General features: G+C 38.8%; 1 protein-coding gene across 1 annotated transcript in view; it reads left to right on the top strand.

Moving 5' to 3' along the window:
• Window positions 1–850: 850 nt before the first annotated feature.
• tex264a (testis expressed 264, ER-phagy receptor a) overlaps window positions 851–17,005 on the top strand; it is an 81,825-nt gene continuing 65,670 nt past the window's right edge. The window contains exons 1-2 of the mRNA XM_014009049.1: window positions 851–1,354; window positions 16,641–16,862. Coding sequence (XP_013864503.1) covers window positions 1,097–1,354; window positions 16,641–16,862 — 480 coding nt within the window. The 5' untranslated portion in view covers window positions 851–1,096. The remainder of the gene's footprint in view (window positions 1,355–16,640; window positions 16,863–17,005) is intronic.

Genomic DNA, 17,005 nt, shown 5'->3' with positions numbered 1-17,005 from the left:
CGTTTTCATAACAACTGAAAGTAACAATTGCTTTATGTAGAATTTAACTGCCTGAAAAATCCCCCCTTTAAAATGTTTTTTGGCTCCGTTTTGGTTTGTTTACCTCCTGTTTGTACACAAATGGCTTTTGTCCTGATGCATCTCAGTAATCCAGGTAAAAAATCAAAAAGAAAAAAAATTGTATAGGTCTTCTGGACGGGTTCTTCTCTAATGAAACGTTTCGTCTCTCCTCCAAGAGACTTCTTCAGTCTGAAACTTTGAAAACGTTTGCCTGAATCTCTCAGACTGAAGAAGTCTCTTGGAGGAGAGACGAAACGTTTCATTAGAGAAGAACCCGTCCAGAAGACCTATACAATTTTTTTTCTTTTTGATTTTTTACCTGGATTACTGAGATGCATCAGGAGATATTGTTCGGGCCCATAAAAAAGTTAAAATAGGCATAATTGGAGCTGAATTTGTTTTCTTTGTTTCTCCAAAAATTATATGAAATTGTGTCAACTATTGAACAAACTTTAATATACATTTTGCTAGAAATTTACAGAATAAGAGAATACACAAGAGAACAGAAGTTTTAATGAGCTATAAATGGCTCCACAGGTTTTAATATTTAATTTGCTGACCATGTGGGCTGAACCATTATAAAATGAAGGAAGGGGTGAGAAGTGTTTGCCAATAATGCGCAGAAGACACTGTTTCCGATTTATACAACTTAAATTAGACATAATTTATTTCATTTATTAAATAACATTGGTGACAGTAGTTTTACAGCCTTAATTAATATCCTATAAAATAATTTTAGTATCGGTAAAGTAASCTCCCCCTCATGTTGAGACAAATGGTTCATTCAGGAAGCGTGTTCCACTGTTTGGGGAAATGCCACAAACAAACTGGCATTCGTGTCTTCTAATCGTAGTGCTTTGACTTGTTATTGCGTTTTATTTGAAGCTTAAAAGCTGTTTTTGAGTTTTATCTTTTAAGTTTTTTATGTTGTGTTACGAGCCAGGGCATCCATTCCAGCGCGTGTCGGTTTTAGCTTGAAGAGAAATTGCAGGTTTGCTTTAAAACTGCAGCTGCCCCGCAGGACAGAGCGAGAGAGATGTCTGATTTTATTTTATTGCTTCTGATAATTGTCCTCCTGCTGTGCCTGGTTGTGACAGTCGTGGGCCTGCTGGTGTACTCGGGACTCCTGTCAGACGTGGAAATTAAAACCGGGCCCCCTCCCATCAGAAATGTCACCATTGCCTATAAGTTTAAAGAGGGCTCGTACAAAGACTGCGGAGCTGCCTTCACAGAGAGCTGCAGCATCGGGCCAAAGCTCGACTCCATCGGTGTTTTCTACGATGACCCCAGACAGGTGAGACCTGCTGCTGGACTGTTTAAACACATTCGACCTCATGATAAAACCCGGCGTACTTTGTGCCCTGATAAGATGTTAGTTCGTGGGAATATGTGCTTTGTTTGACCTGGACAAAAGTCAGATGAAACATATTAAAAACTCAGGTGACGAACATGCTGTTCCTGTTACATAATATGCCATTATTTGTTCAGTGTTGACAAAAGTCTTGTGTTAAATTTGGGCAAGGAAATTATGTTGAAACGTACTAAAAGTCAGAGTCAACATTTTGTTGCAAATCAAATTTATTTTATAGCAGTTTTGTCAAATAATACAGTGATGRTTTCTTTAAAAAAACTGTTGTAGAATGGATTTTGCAGATACAAATAAGGTTTATAGATTTAATATAATAGAATTAATATGTAGGGATTTTATCTACAAGATGAGATAAGCTTTACTGTCCAAAGAAAGTGGTCTTGTTTAAGTCACACTAGACAACTTGTGCCAACGTATGAAACATTTTTTATGTCTAAATAGCTGGTGAAAGTTATATATTTGAGCAATTTGTTAGAATTACATTATGCACATGCCGAAAAGAAGCTTCCTCTTGATTTTTGCAATTCCTTCCTCAATGTAGACATCTTTAAAATGTTCATAAGTTGGCATAAGTTGTCCTTTACATGCACTGGCTTGCTACTGCATAATCCAAAATCCATAACCATAGTGTTACATTCACACCTAAAAAACACTTTAAAAAGATACACCATAAGAGAAATAATTATGCATAAAAATATGAGTAAACCCACTTGCTTAGAATCTACACAAGTATTAAGGTTAAGCTTTCTATCTCAGTATGAACAGGAAAACTCATTTTAAGATGAAAGGCTACAACTGCATTGAACAAATTTGTATCGCCTGCCGCGTTTCACTCTACAGTTTTTCTAACCAGCTTATTTTGAGAAAAGGTGCATTTGGAGCCATCTTGGTCAAACCTTGTACATGATGTTATGTGCAATCTCAAACAAGAGCTTGTGAGATTTGTTAGCTCTCAAAATGTGTTGTTAGTTACCACCGCACCAATTTTTAATTTATTTTCTGTCAAATTGGCTGAGGTTAGGGCTGTTCAGTAACAATATGTATCGTGATAGACGTGATCAGTATCAATGGAAAATTTGTCCAGTAGAATGTAGATAATTTCATTGAACTCTGATCCAGAACCGCACAGCATTGTGGGCGATGTAGGCAGAGGAAAAGCTTTAGCTGCTCGTCCTCACGGCCCAGCTAAACAAGGTTGGTGGCATCAACAAACTCAGCCACTCTTTGATAAGTTAGCAACAATCTATTAAGTAACGTGTGCAGTAGCGGTTTCATGTTTCACCATTGTGCCTCATGACTGCTTCAAATAAAAGAACAATGTGGAGTGAAAGGAGAGAATGAGTGCAACAACTTGAGAGGAAATWGTGGATAAAAAAGGAAAGGTCACATCACCAGTTTGGCAGCATTAATTCATCCTTTTTTCTCCTGGTCCTTTATTTTAAATAGGTAAAACAAAAAACTTATCAATAATTATTGATATCAACTGATATGAAAAGCTTATACCATGATACATTCTTTAGCTGTAGCTGAAGTGTAGCTATTTTTGTTTTGGCTAAGGTGGATTAACAGCAATGGTCATTTTTCAAAAGTTATTCAGTTTTAGACACATATCCAACAATTATTTTGTGAAAGTTTCATCAAAATCCATTGAGCCATTTGTGAGATATTTTGCTAACAGACATAAATGATGGCAATAGTTAATGCCAAAATTTTAAAAACATACCACACAATATGCTCTGTATATTATATTTAGCTGAAATTGCTGAACATCAGAATGAATACTGTCACCTCACCAGTTTCATATGTAAATACCAAACTTCACTGACCACCTGTTTCACTCTGAACACATTTTATGCATTTAAACATTCATACTTTCTTACTTACAGGGGGAAAAAAGTTTGTCTGCTGATCAGCTATGCCACCTACAGCACAACAAATGTTTCAAAGTAGTTAATATCCGTTGTGTGTTAGTTTGCATGGCTCAGGGCATTAATATACAGTTGTGTTTTTAAGGAAGTGAGACTGAATGATGAAATCAGTCAGCTGTTCAGTTGCCACGTTGCACTGTTGATACTTTTTCCACCCTCATCTGTGGCTCCAGGCATCTTTAGTTTTTCCCCTCTACTGCTTCAAAAATAGACTCCAGACTCCAGACAAGAAAAGCACATAAAACCCCACGTTTGTTTGAGAAAAGCTGACACGTCTGAAAGGTTCTGCTTTCAGCTGTAGTTAAAATAACTGTGACTTAACAGTCTGAATGCAGGGGCAAAAAAAAAAAAATAAAAACCATCTGTTTCTCATCCTAGTTGCAGGTGACCCCTACAAAGTTTTGCTTAAAATGGGCCTCTACGTAGCTCCTTTAATCATCGTCCTTCATGAATTGTGTTTTCAGTCAACACAAAATGACTGCACAACAGCTGCTAGTTGGGCGAGAATGTTTAAGTTCCCAGCTGATACGGGACGAGCGCCCAGACAAACAGTGTTTGGTGTGATTAAAGTTTGAAGCAGCTGATTAGGTCTGCCACTTGATTGTAGGTTATTCCAAAATTTGAAAGCATAAAATGACTGTTTGGAGCATTTTTCCCTGCTTTGATTAGCGTGCGTCGTCGCAGTTCTGCTGATTTGAGTGCAGAGTTTTCTCGGAGTTCAGAGTGTTTGAGCATCTGACCAGCAGCATGGCGGAATAAAGAGGTTTGTCTAATCAGCCAGAAGATCAGTCTGCTTCATGGACAGTGACAGACGGACCGGTTTAGCGTTTGACTCAAAGTGTTTATTCATCATCAGTTTCTGAGCCAAATCATAGTTTTCTAATCTTCAAAGATTGTGGCACATTGGCAGGACTGTGTTTGTTTTTCTGCTTACACCCACCAGTTTCTGTCCTGTGTTTTTTTTTTAAGTCAAGGATTTCGTAAAAGCCCTGACTGTGTTAGTCACTCCAGCGAAAAAGTTGCGATAAATGATCTCCTAAAGGAGCTTTGAAAACTTTCCTGCTGCTGCTGGAGAGCTTGCGTCATAAGGATCAAAACAACATGGTGGATTTGATGACTCTGATATGAGCTGAGAATGTAAACAAGCCTCCAACTGGTTGCATTCGTGCAGTTTAGACTCTTAAGTTTAAACAGCAAAATCTTAATAATCTATTAATTGAAAATTTGGTTTTCTAATGCAAGAAAAACAATAAACCCCTTTGTAAACAGTTGTTGCATGCAATAACAGGTTTTTGAGCAAATGTTGGGGGCAATTGTTGCACTCAAAAGATCTCCAGCATCCACTTGATTTTTAATAATCTTTTCCTGTTAAATAAATAAATCAAATTAAATCAAATCACTGTTTGCTGTTCATGTTGTTTATTTTGTGACATTTGAATGGGTCACCACCAAGCAGAAAAAGCAAACAAACTCTGAGAGATGCTGAACTTTGGCTGCGATGGAGTTTCCATAATTCTTGTTTTTATGTTTCTTCACTGTAATACAGTTAATCTCATCTGAGAGGTTTAAACACTTCATTKGTTTAGCTTTTGTTTTCACTACCAATGGACAAGCTACACTATTGACACATACGACAAGTCAGATGTCCTGAAGTGGTTTTATGGAAAGGCTATGGATAATTGATATTTTACCTGTTGTAAAGCTCTTTTCACAAGTTCATCTATAGAAATAATTTACACTGACATTATAACGTGATCTAAAGCTCAAAAAGTTGAGTTTTCCCAACAGATGGGAAATGTTTCATAATTTTTACACAGAACCCATCTCCAAAAGATCTAAACTATTTTAGAAATTCTATCATTCTGTTATAAGCAGTCATTAATTCTGTTGTTTTTTAATCACAAGTGTTCACTAATTGTAGTGCAAAAAAGTATAATCACCAGTTTATACATTTTCAATTAAAAGCAGTATTTAGAATTATACTAAAAGTTGGAATATCTTGTTCTTTCTCCTGTTTTTCAAAGTTTTATGTTAAATTAAGTAATGAGTAATAAATGATTTCAGTTATTTATGTAATCCAATTTTTTAAACCCCAAACTGTTGTGACAATTCAGTTTTTAATCTTCGCATTTACTACATCGTGCACATTAAGTTGTTGTGACTCATGGACACTAGATGGCATTATTGGCATTTCAGTGAGGATTTTATGGGAGGCAGGAGGAGCATCCTCTACACAAATCACACAGATCTTTGAACTTCATTTATTGTAATGGCTCGAGTACTGTAACTCAGCCAATAGAGAGCTTTGACTTAATGAAATAAAACTGAATTTCATACTTGAATAAGTAGCTGGTCATGACTGACCTATTTCAGTGGTATTTATATTCTTGAAAACTTTGTACAGAATGCATCAGGCAAACAACCATTTTATTTCCATTTTCTTATCTCTCCAATTATTAGTCAGATCCAGCTCAATGATGAGAGCAATCGGGACTTTTTTCCAGGATGGAGATTTTAAAACTACCTGAACTAATAAAAACACTACCTAAATCTTTTTGTGGGTGCTGCTGTGGCAAAACATATCACTAAACTCTAATTTCTCTTCCTGCCTAATTTGAATCCTTTAAATTTGCCACAGCTCAGCAGTTTGTCACACATCTTTGGCTACGTTCACATTGCAGGCAAATCTGACCCAAATCTGATTTTTTTGACCCATCTGACTCGTATCCGATTTTTTTATGACAGTCTGACCGAGGCAAATCCGAGTTTTTCAAATCCGACCCAGGCCATTTCAAGTATGTGGTTTTAAATCTGATATATATCTGATGTTTTCAAAGTGACTGCAGTGTGAACACTCATGTCACATTCATCTGACTTTTTCATCGTGGAGGTGGGGGTGAAGGACCGATAAGACACTAACCTCAAGTCTCGCTGTTTAAATCTGTAGCTCCGTGTGTTTACAGCTCCAAAACACAAGTCCAGTTGCTTCATCTTTTTACTTTTAATTTTTCACATAGATAGTATGATAATAACGATGTCCAGCCTGGGTCGCGGAGAGTATCGATCCTAAAGTTAGCTACTCGGTCGATACTTTTTTCCAGCTCCTAGTTTTGTTCAAAAAAAAAAAAAAAGCTTCACTGGAGCATCCCGGCCAGAGGCAGCTTCAGATATAAATACTGAACTAAAGAATCATGCCAGATAATTATTTAATTGGCTCTGATTAAACAACTTCCGATTCGATGTGCAAAATGTAGCATCYATGCTAGCTCTGTAAACAAACAAGCCGGCTGATGAGACGTCACGTCATTTACTGGGCATGCGTGTCACATCAGTGTTGTGTAGCGTTCACACATGAGTCTGATGCAGGTCACATTTAAAATGTAATGTGAACRTTCACACAAAAAGATCGGATTTTTTCAAAAAATTGGAACTGAGCATTAAGACCTGCAGTGTGAACGTAACCTTTTAAGTGGACCATGACTCACGTCAATGAATGCTGAACTCTTAAACTCAACCATTCAAGGTTGAGTTGATCAAGCGCTGTGATGAGCAAATCTCAAATGGGAGGAGTGAGATAAAATTATTGGGTTTCACAATTTCAGCCTTTTGTTGTGTTCTAGAATAGAAAATAAATGAGTGAATAATCCTGCATGATGCAATGTTTTCCCTATCSAAAGCCAAAAACGTCAGGCAAATGCTGTAATACAACTGGATTAATACACATTTTAAAGGGGTATTACTAATTAATGAGCAAACCCTGTGTAGTGGAGAAACTCAGCAGATGGATCTGCCTTTAACACATTTGTTTGAGGCTAAACTATTGTGGCCACTCGGTTTATTCTCAGCTCCATAGAGCAAACCAATCCATGTCGTTCTAATAACAAGCAGGGGGTGAAACGAAATAACACGTGCAGGCGTGTATGGGAGTGGCAGCGAGATGTGAACTGAGGTGCGGAGGATGGGGGTATGAATCGGTAGGAGTCTGATTCACCTTGAGAGCCTCACAGTGATGCAGCTCATCAATCGGAATTTCAGATCAGAGCACCGAGCGTCTCTGCACTCCCGCGAAAATTACTCTGGCCGTCGACAGCASCGGCAACATGAAAGAGAATTTTCTGGTAAAAGGTGTCGCTTTTAAAGATGGATATAAAATGAGAAGTAAATACTCTTGATAGTCGGAAGTGTGATCCTGCAGGTTTTAAAGTTAATATTATGAAAGACTCTGGGCCTGTTGTCGCTCTGTAGGATCCGTATAGACACACAACACACAGTGTAAGTGACATGCTGTAAAAAGAGAAGGCTGTCAGATGGAGAAGTACTTTTTTTAAAATCAAGGAACGCATACTTTGTGAGCATTATGAACACCATTTTTTTCCTGTTTAAATTTCTTATACCATCAATCTTGTGCCAAGTATTCGCTTGTTGCTTTGTGATGCACAGCTTATTGAATTATACAACTGCATATTTATCAAAAGAGCGTTCAGGGAGAAAGACAACCGAGGAAGAGGCAAGGCTGTGCAGAAGGTGGAAGAACTCATTCATACTTGGATTAAACTCCCTGCTCTGTGGCATCTGGCTGGAGGACTGCCACACTGTGTCCAGCTGGCCGAGGAGTGGTAAACCAGCTCTACAACTGTGGCGAAGAAAAACTGTGTCCTGCCTCCAGCAGGCTGCTTATCCTCAGTAGTAATTATACATGCCAGAACTCCCAGGAAGCCATGTGTAATTACAAGCCAAGTCTGAGCACAGCCTAAAGGACAGAGCTGTACTCTGTGAAAACAAGGCAAAAAAAAAAAAGACTTCCAGTGGCTCCTGACTTTAGGGGCCTTTGGGCCCACAAGTCATCACATCACGTAATCTGATTTGGAGTCTTGAGGGGCCACTTTACAAAGACATACAGTTTGTTAGTTAGAATAAGCTTTAATTTCCAAACCAATTACAAACAATTGTGTATTCGTTAGTTTAATAATACTAAGTAGGAATTATGATTGATTTAGTTTTGTGTGTAAATTGTAAAATGAAATTTGCAGTAATTCTCCTTGCTTTTTTGTAACTTGTTCCCCTCCAACCATAAACACAGCATCCAGTGTTTTGCTGTGGCATCTCTTTGTTCTTTGCTGTTTTACCTGCCTTGTGGGTGAAGATGGGTGGGATCGAATGGCTTCCAGTCAGCGGAGACCGCTCTGTAACACGGAACATAGTTCTTTTTGAGAAATCGCTTACCCAGTAGTCTCTTCTGTTCCATTTGCTCGCCATGTGTCAGGTTATTTGCTTGTCTTCACTCAGCACCATCTGCTTCAGGACAACAACTGAAAAGAACGGGAGCACACTCCGATAAAAGTAATGGGGTGTGTATTGTGTCAGTAGTACATTTATACAATTCAAAATAGGACTGTAGATGAAGTATGATTTATTTTTTCTTTGCAATTGTTTGTTATTCGCCAAATTGTGGTACTCTTTGGCTTAGGCTGTCCTACTTCACTATGGATGTTAATGATGGTAAAGACTACWGGAAAAATTCCAAGTTGTTAATTTATTGGCTACAGTGTTATAAAGAGCCACTGAGACCCTCTGAAACTTTATCCTGCCATAATGGCAAGCCCATGTTAAGTTGTGTTACAGTGATTAAAAATGAATCATTTTAAATTAAGAGTACACGTTTTCATGAGCTAAAGGCTTTAAAAAATGTTGCTAAATAAAGCCATTATCCACATATCCACATACTTTGTGTATAAATGCTGCTTTCTGTTGTCTGCTTGCTTTTGCTGTTTCTCCCCCCTCTGCTCACGATTGCATGTTAACTTGGTCAAATTTTTCTGAAGATTTATTGGGGAAACTGGACGTATTATGATGGCTACGAAGATGCTTCTGCTGTTACAGCAAATGTAAAACAAGCAGGATGTAAAAGCCAAACAGAAGGATAAATTTAACACACATCTAAACATATAAAGTAATTATTTTCGGCTGTATCTAGATATAAAGTATTGCGTATTGAAATTATTTGCCTTTTTAATGGCTTGCATTGATGTTAGCTTTATTTTCCTTTGTGCTGTGAAGTAGACAAACCTTCTGTTCAGGCAGGATCATCAGTGTGGCTGAGATTTTACACTCCTTCCTTGGTAATCTTTTTTTCTGCTGAAAGGCAGAGTATACAGTACCACCTGGTTCATTTGTTCTTGTTCTCACTGAATGGCTCGCCAGTTTTCAATGGGCCTACTCCACCCAACTACCCATCTTTTATTTTATTGTTTTATACCAGCTTATTTCTGTTTAGTGCCTATCTCTAGCAGTCCATTGGGTGAGATGCTTGTTTTCTCTTTCTCTTTAAAAAAGGAGTCTTAGATGAAGAGAATTGATCTCCATCACATGCCTGCTAATAAAGAGTGTTTTCTGTTAGCCATATTTTTTTATTATTTTGGAAATCCTCACATCCATAAATCATTTTTCTTGCCTCTAGCAAAGAATTGCTTTTGAAATGACTTTCTTCCAACAGCTCTCTGGAAACTTAGATTAAGAGTATTGGGGGGAGATGAGATGACTATCGTTTGTGTTGGAAAGCCTTCTTGGAGTCTTTGAGCCATTGATTGTGTAGAAATATATCTGGCATAGTTTAAGAAAATAATAGCCGAGAATTGGCAGAAAAATTCAGATTCATTCTCATTCGTATCAAATTTGCACATAATCATGAGGTCACCCCCAGCTTAATTGGCTTTTTGACACTTGTGCTAAAACATAGTAATCCTGTGTTGAGTTATTGAGATAAAAGCAAAACAATCTTCTTGATATTTAATACTTTTCCACCAAACGAGGCCAATCAAAAATCACAGTCAGCTTCCCCTCAGCTACCTGTGAGGAGTGGAATCACGTGTCGTCTTTCAAAACACAGCTTTGATAGTGCGGAGAGCATTCAGGAGCTTCTGACTTTTTATGGGTAGGGGGAATTTCAGACACAAAACTAAACAATTGTGGTTGCAAAGACCAGACAAGTCAAGCACATGGCACGATGTTCCTCTCTTTCCTTATTGCCTGTGGTCTCAGGAGTGTGTTATCTGGAGGGAAGCAGAGACGAGATGCAGTCAGGGCGGCTGTTTGTACTTGCCACTGTGTGGGATGTGACTGATAGCTAGAGGCCCGAATGATATCATTAGTGAACTACTGGTTTGGCTAACACACTCTATCAGAGTGGAGAGCCTGAGATATAGTGAGATGTAAGATAGCGGAGCAAGGCTGTGGGAGGACAGTTGTTATACTGTTGTGTCTCATCAAAGACCACCGGTGTTGACAGGGAGTAGCTCTGTACAGAAGCCTCGCTGACAGGCCATACACTTGATGCATCTCTATAGCAGAGGGGCTGATGCAGAACAATCCCTGCACATAAATCAGTCTGGGCAAAAACAAAGAAAAATTGTTGCAAAGCAAAGGTCCTGAACTACTTTCCTTTTATGCATTTCATGCAATAAAACAGAAGATCAGAATTTCTTGAAATGGGGTTCCATGGAAAGGTTATAAACAAATAATTTACTTGTAGCTAGCTCTATAACCAGTGGTGGGCACCAGCCCGCTAAAATGCATATCTGCTAATTGCGGACCTAAATATTTCATTTACGCTTTAGCGGTCTTACTAATTTTTATAATTCATAAGCAGATTTGCACTTTCTAAAATTAAAATGCAGTACCGCTTATGACTAATTATCTACCAGTCATCATTATCTTGAACAGCGGAAGGTATGGCTGTCAATGAATCACAACACACGTGATCTATCCAACAGCACCCCTCCCAGATAAACACACTTATTGGAAAGGTATACATCCTTGCTGACTGTTGCTTTCGGTCAGGGTTCTCATTTCCCACAATGCTTTGTGTCTGCTTATGTAGCAGGAAGGCAGTGCTTAGAACACCCTGTCCCAGCTAAAACAGTTAACGTTTGTAATCCATACTAAAATTTTGTATGTATTGATTTATTTTACTTTACAATCGGAGCTCCTTTAAGAAAATAATAAAGTTTAAACGCTGGAGCTCAATACTTGACGTAATTGGTCGAAGCATTGGGGTTAGAGACGCAGAAATGATTTAAAGATGTTATGCTGATGAAGACTGACATCTAATGGCCGACTGGAGCAACTACATGGAAAACTTTAAAATCCAAGCTCTTATTTTGAAGGGAAGATAGCTTCCTGTAATCCGTGCTTTCGTTTCCCGTCACAAATCAAATCCGTCATATACCCAGAATGCATCGCTTCAGTTTTCCAATAAACAGTTTTAAAATTACTTTATTGATGCTTCTTTAATGAAAAATCTACAACAAACAAAAGAAAAAGACAAAGAAGCAGCCGAACTAGCAATCCTCAACAACTTTTAAATTTTTACACCAGGAGCTAAAGGTCTGTTTCAGGAATTCACATCCCCAGCAATCGGCGGTTGTAGGAATAAGCTGTAAAAGAGTTCATACACCGCTAGTTGGCAGTGTTGTGCATATATTGTACATGGATTATTGCCAGCTAGTAAGTGTCAAATTGAACTTGCGCTTTAAAATTACCCTCTGCTAGTTTTTCTGTGGCATAAGCGCTTATGAGGTTGCGGACCTAAATATTTACATAAGCGCTTTAGAAATTGCGGAGCTAATTTTTAGATTAGCGCTGCCCACCACTGTCTGTAACTGATCTCAGACAGCAGGAAAAACGGTATTCTCATGAAAAAAAAAAAACAGCTGTCATCAGACTCATCCTTCTCTGGAGCTGAAAAAAACCTACCCCCCACCCGCTTTCGACCTCCTTTCTGATTTAGTCCCAAAGTTATTTAACAAATGCCAAAAAAAAAAATAAAATAAAATAAAAAAAAATAACAATACAATAAAATCTTCAGATAAAAGAAAATAAAAATACACAACAGTTGAATAAATTTTGGCAGTGATGCAGAGACGATAAGAGCTGGAGAAAATAACTCAACAGAGCATGCACCCCTCATGCCCCGTTTCTGTCCTGCCCTGGTAATACTATATACAGTACAACAATAGTATCTAAAGATAATATGTCTGTATTAAAATGATCAATACCACCCAACCCTAGTCTAGGGCAAGAATATAATACTTTGCTAGTATAACCACACAATGTGAAACAAATACTGTAAAAGTTCCTAACATAGTAGTATTTGCATGACCACTTTAAAATGTTTGAGACTGGAGGTGTTTAAAGATAGCCGAAGTTCGCTTTGGTCTTGACTTTCTGGTTTGCTGTTTGCACATCAATTTGTTCAGAATTAAACTTTATTTCTTCAAACTGAGATTGTTCAAAGAACTATATAGTGCAGGTAAGATACTAATTGTTCATAGCTCTTTCACAGAAGTACACTTGAAAAATTTATGGCAATATTAGACTCTGACAGTGCTAACACAGCTGTGTGGCTTGTAAAGGATAATTTCTTCTTTGTAAACAGACCTCTGCTGGTTGGAATATGTAACTCTGTCAAACGCAGATGAGCTTTGTTTTCTGGCTCGCTGTAGACGATGTTGTCAGGTGACGGTAAGGATTATTTGCTCATACTGAGCAGACATCACCAGTCATCATCATCATTAGGCATGTCAAGCAGACATAAACAGACACAGAGGTATTAAGATGGATTCATCACTACTAGCATTGCTAAATTACAGCACAAAAGCTGCTGTACGAACAAAGTAGAACAGCGGGAAGACTGCAGTGTAGTAGCAAAACAGCACATTCAAAAAATAGCCCTAAATGTGAGAAATGAGATGGAAAAGAAGAGAATGCTGCGAGGTTATATGTGATAATTATGCGAGGATGATGGGAACATGAAGATGAGTGTGGCTGGCTCCCATCTGTGTTCCTTTAGTGCCAGTTCTCCACAGACAAACACAGTCACAGAGCAAAATCCAGCAGCAAGTCGTAACTTAGTCGAAACCAAAGCGGTTTTTACACATACATTTTAATCACTGTTTGAAAACTGTCTCGTAAAACCTGTGGATTTTTCTGAAAACTTAACATTGTCACTCTCTGTTAAACACTTTATTGTGCTGCCTTTTTTTTAAACTAAAACACTCACTTGTTCTGAACGAGTAATAAAAAAAACCCTATTTTGGATTAGACTTTTCTTGAAAGTTAGAAAACACATATTCACTGATTTCTGAGGTGATTTAGCAAAGTCTAGAAAGTGGTAGGCGGTAACCTAAAGCCTAACGAGAAAAAAAGTGATCCCTTAACAACAGCTCCCACTCTCCATCTGTGGCTGGTAGACAAAAAGTGTCTGCAAGGCAGCAGACAAAAGTGGGAGATTCTCCATCAGATCTTTTTCTGACTGACAACCAGCTCAGTGGCTGTTTTCTGTCTCTCAACAAATCTGCATGCAGACGTGTGGGCACATTAAGAGAAGCGAACTTGTTAGAATTGTTTTTAAGTAAATGAGATCAAACCTTAATGTCAGCTTGTGTCTGTTCTCTAGTGTTATTAGGGGAAGACAAATAAACCCCTGCTGATCAGATAGGTTCAAATTTTGCAAATTGGTTATTTACTTTATAATTTTTATAACATATTCTGTAAATGTATCTAATCAAATCTGAAGTAGATATCTTTAATTCAGTCAGTTGCATATTTAGTAGATGATTTTTAGCACTTGGTCGACCTTGATGTTCATCCCAGACATGATTTGAACTGCCACATATGTGACCTGGCTGTCGGGTATCTGCAGAAAGATGTTCACCGGAGCTGGCAGCCTTCTGCCCACTGACACTTGAGCCTGTAAAGGTGCAACGTCTACACATGTTTAAATCAAATGGCTCCTATTTTTACATCCGTGTGTGCACTTTTGTGGCACAGTAATAAATTTGCACAGAGACTATAACCTCTTAATTTGATTTTATATATTATTTTTGAATATCACCTAATCCTAAAGGTAAAATGTGTTAAGGAATCCTTTTTCAAATTTTTTTTATTGGTGGCTTCATGGGCTGCCAGCTGTCACCGATTCTGTTCATAACTTACACTGACAGAATTTCTCGGTGCAGCCAGGGGGTGGAGGGAGTCTGGTTTGGTGGACTCAAGATTCCATCTCTGCTGTTTGCAGAGTATGTGTTTCTGTTGGGGTCATCGCACCAGGATCTTCAGCTCTCACTGTGGAGGGGGTCACAGCTGAGTGGAGTGGCAGGGATGAGGATCAGCACCTCCAAATCTGACTCCATGGTCCTCRGTCAGAAAAGGGCGGATTGCTGTCTCTGGGTTGAGGGTAAAGTTCTGCCTCAAGTGGAGGAGTTCAAGTTTCTTGGGGTCTTGTTCACGAGTGAGGGAAGAATGGAGCGTGAGATTGATCGACGGATTGGTGTAGCTTCCACAGTTTTGTAGACTCTGTACTGGTCTGTTGTGGGAAAGAGGGAGCTGAGCTGTTAGGCAAAGCTCTATGTTTACTGATCAGTCTACATTCACACCCTCACCTTTGGTCACAAACTTTGACCGAAAGAATAAGATTGCAAATACAAGGGGTCAAAATGAGTTTTCTCCGCAGGATAGCTGGACTCTCCCTTAGAGGTGGGGTAAGTTCAATTATCGGGGAGAGACTCAGAGTAGAGCTGCTGCTCCTCCACACAGAGGAGCCAGTTGAGATGGTTTGGACATCTGGTAAGGATGCCTCCTAAAGAGGTGCTTCAGGCATGTCCAACTGGGAGGAGACCCTGAGAAAGACCCAGGACACTCTGGAGAGTCTCTCTCGGTTGGCCTGAGAAYGCCTTGGAGTCCTCCCAGAAGAGCAGGAAGAGGTGGCTGGGGAAAGAGAGGTCTGGGCTTCCCTGCTCAAGCTGCTGCCCCCCTGACCCGACTTTGTATAAAGCAGAAGATAATGGATGGTTGGATGGTGGCTTCCTGTGGTGAAGTTCTATGTAACCGTACATGTGAATGTATGTATTTGTGTATATACTGTTTGTGTATATAAATACACACACACCTAATCCCCTACCTGATGCGACCACCTAACTACCATCTACATGTGTAGAGATGGAGAAGTGGGCTGCTTTCTTGGGGGAAGCAGATGTGGGGCAGTTGTGGGTGCTTCACCTTTCTCACTCAAATTTTATCTGTTGTTGATGTAGATGCACAGCCAGTGATTTGTTTCTAAAAGGTTCATTAAAATTTTTACAAGATGTTTGCTATCAAACAACACACACACGCACGCACGCACACACATTTGTATTTCTTTTCTTATTAGGACCGTACATTTATTTCCGCTCATTTCCAGTCGCTTCTATAGTCTAACTTTGAACGCTTACCCTAAACCTAACCTAAACTCAATTGACACCTTAGTTCTAAACCCCCAACTCAAAAATGGAATTCCACCATATTAGGACCAGTCTTTGGTCCTCATAGGGACTACTGGTCTTAACAAGGTAGGTGTATACCAGAAATGGTCTTAAAAAGGTGACAAATACAATAATACACACGTAGACCCAATCACCTGTTTTTCATGGCAATAACGATGTCGAAACATTGTTTTACTCATTGTTTAAATGTAAGGATAAAAACTTCAGTTTCAGTAATAATGTTTCATTACAAAGCACTTTCTTAGTTATTTAACACTGTTTGTGTTTAAAAAATATCAAAGTTTGCAGAACAAACAACACTGAATAATGAATGTTTCCTCCAAACTCTTCCTCCCTGTTGGTTCAGCTGTAGAGCTGCTCTACTTTCCCACCTCTGTAGCAGCAGTTTGTGATGTTGGCCAAAATCTGTTCAGAAGGAATCTAGGGTCCGTTTGTTAATCCCAATCGTTGTTAAAAACACATAGCTGACCTGGCTGGGATCTGTCTGCAGTGGTCTCAGCAGGGTTGGAACGCTGCCACAGTTCTTCTGGAGTGATTGACATTTACTGTCTGGCTGTAATTTTTTTTCCCCAGGCCAGCGTCAAGCAGACAAATAGCTTTGCTCTTTGTGGTTCAGTTAACTGTAGCGTTGTGCAGTTACTGTATGTGTGAACATTTTTTTTATACTTAAATCTTTGACTTTTAGGAGTGTTTAAAGACTTTCTGAGCTCACCTGTTGAGGGAGCTAAGTTTAACTTGGGGTATTATCATAGTTTTCGGTTGCAAGTCATTAGAATTGAATAAAATGGCTTTCATACTAAAAAAATAAAAACGTAGGAATATTGTTTTGTTAAATAGAAATTTGGCTGTACTGACATTATTGTAGACATTTATGTTTCAGTAATGAGTTAGATCAGTTCAGAGACACCAACACTATTCTTGTAATTTTCTAAAATATGGTCATTCTGTCTTTCCCTGTCTACACAGAGACCACCAGGGAAATGTCGTTATGCGGTGGGCAGCGTCCTGTGTGAGGGTGAAGAGAAGCTGGACGAAGATCTGCTGAAGCTCTATGAGAAGTTTGGCTTCCAGGTGTTTTCTCTCCCAGAAGTGAGCCATGCTGTGACCACCAGCTTCCCTTGCACCACCCATCTGTCCCACGTGCTGAGTCCTTACAGGGTTTATCCCCAACTTCAATCCTACATTGAGGTACAGACACATGAAACGCTGTAAGCAGAATAGTAGGTGGAGTCATGCCTTTATAACATCCTGTAAATGCAGTCAAAAAATCTGGTTTATTGCTGAGGAATAAAAAAAAACGGATCATAAGATCTTTACTCATATATATATAT

This window comes from Austrofundulus limnaeus, unplaced genomic scaffold (assembly GCF_001266775.1).
Source record: "Austrofundulus limnaeus strain Quisiro unplaced genomic scaffold, Austrofundulus_limnaeus-1.0 Scaffold55, whole genome shotgun sequence".
NCBI lineage: Eukaryota > Metazoa > Chordata > Actinopteri > Cyprinodontiformes > Rivulidae > Austrofundulus > Austrofundulus limnaeus.
The sequence above is the reverse complement of the archived record's forward strand: the minus strand, read 5'-3'. Positions and strand labels throughout refer to the sequence as shown.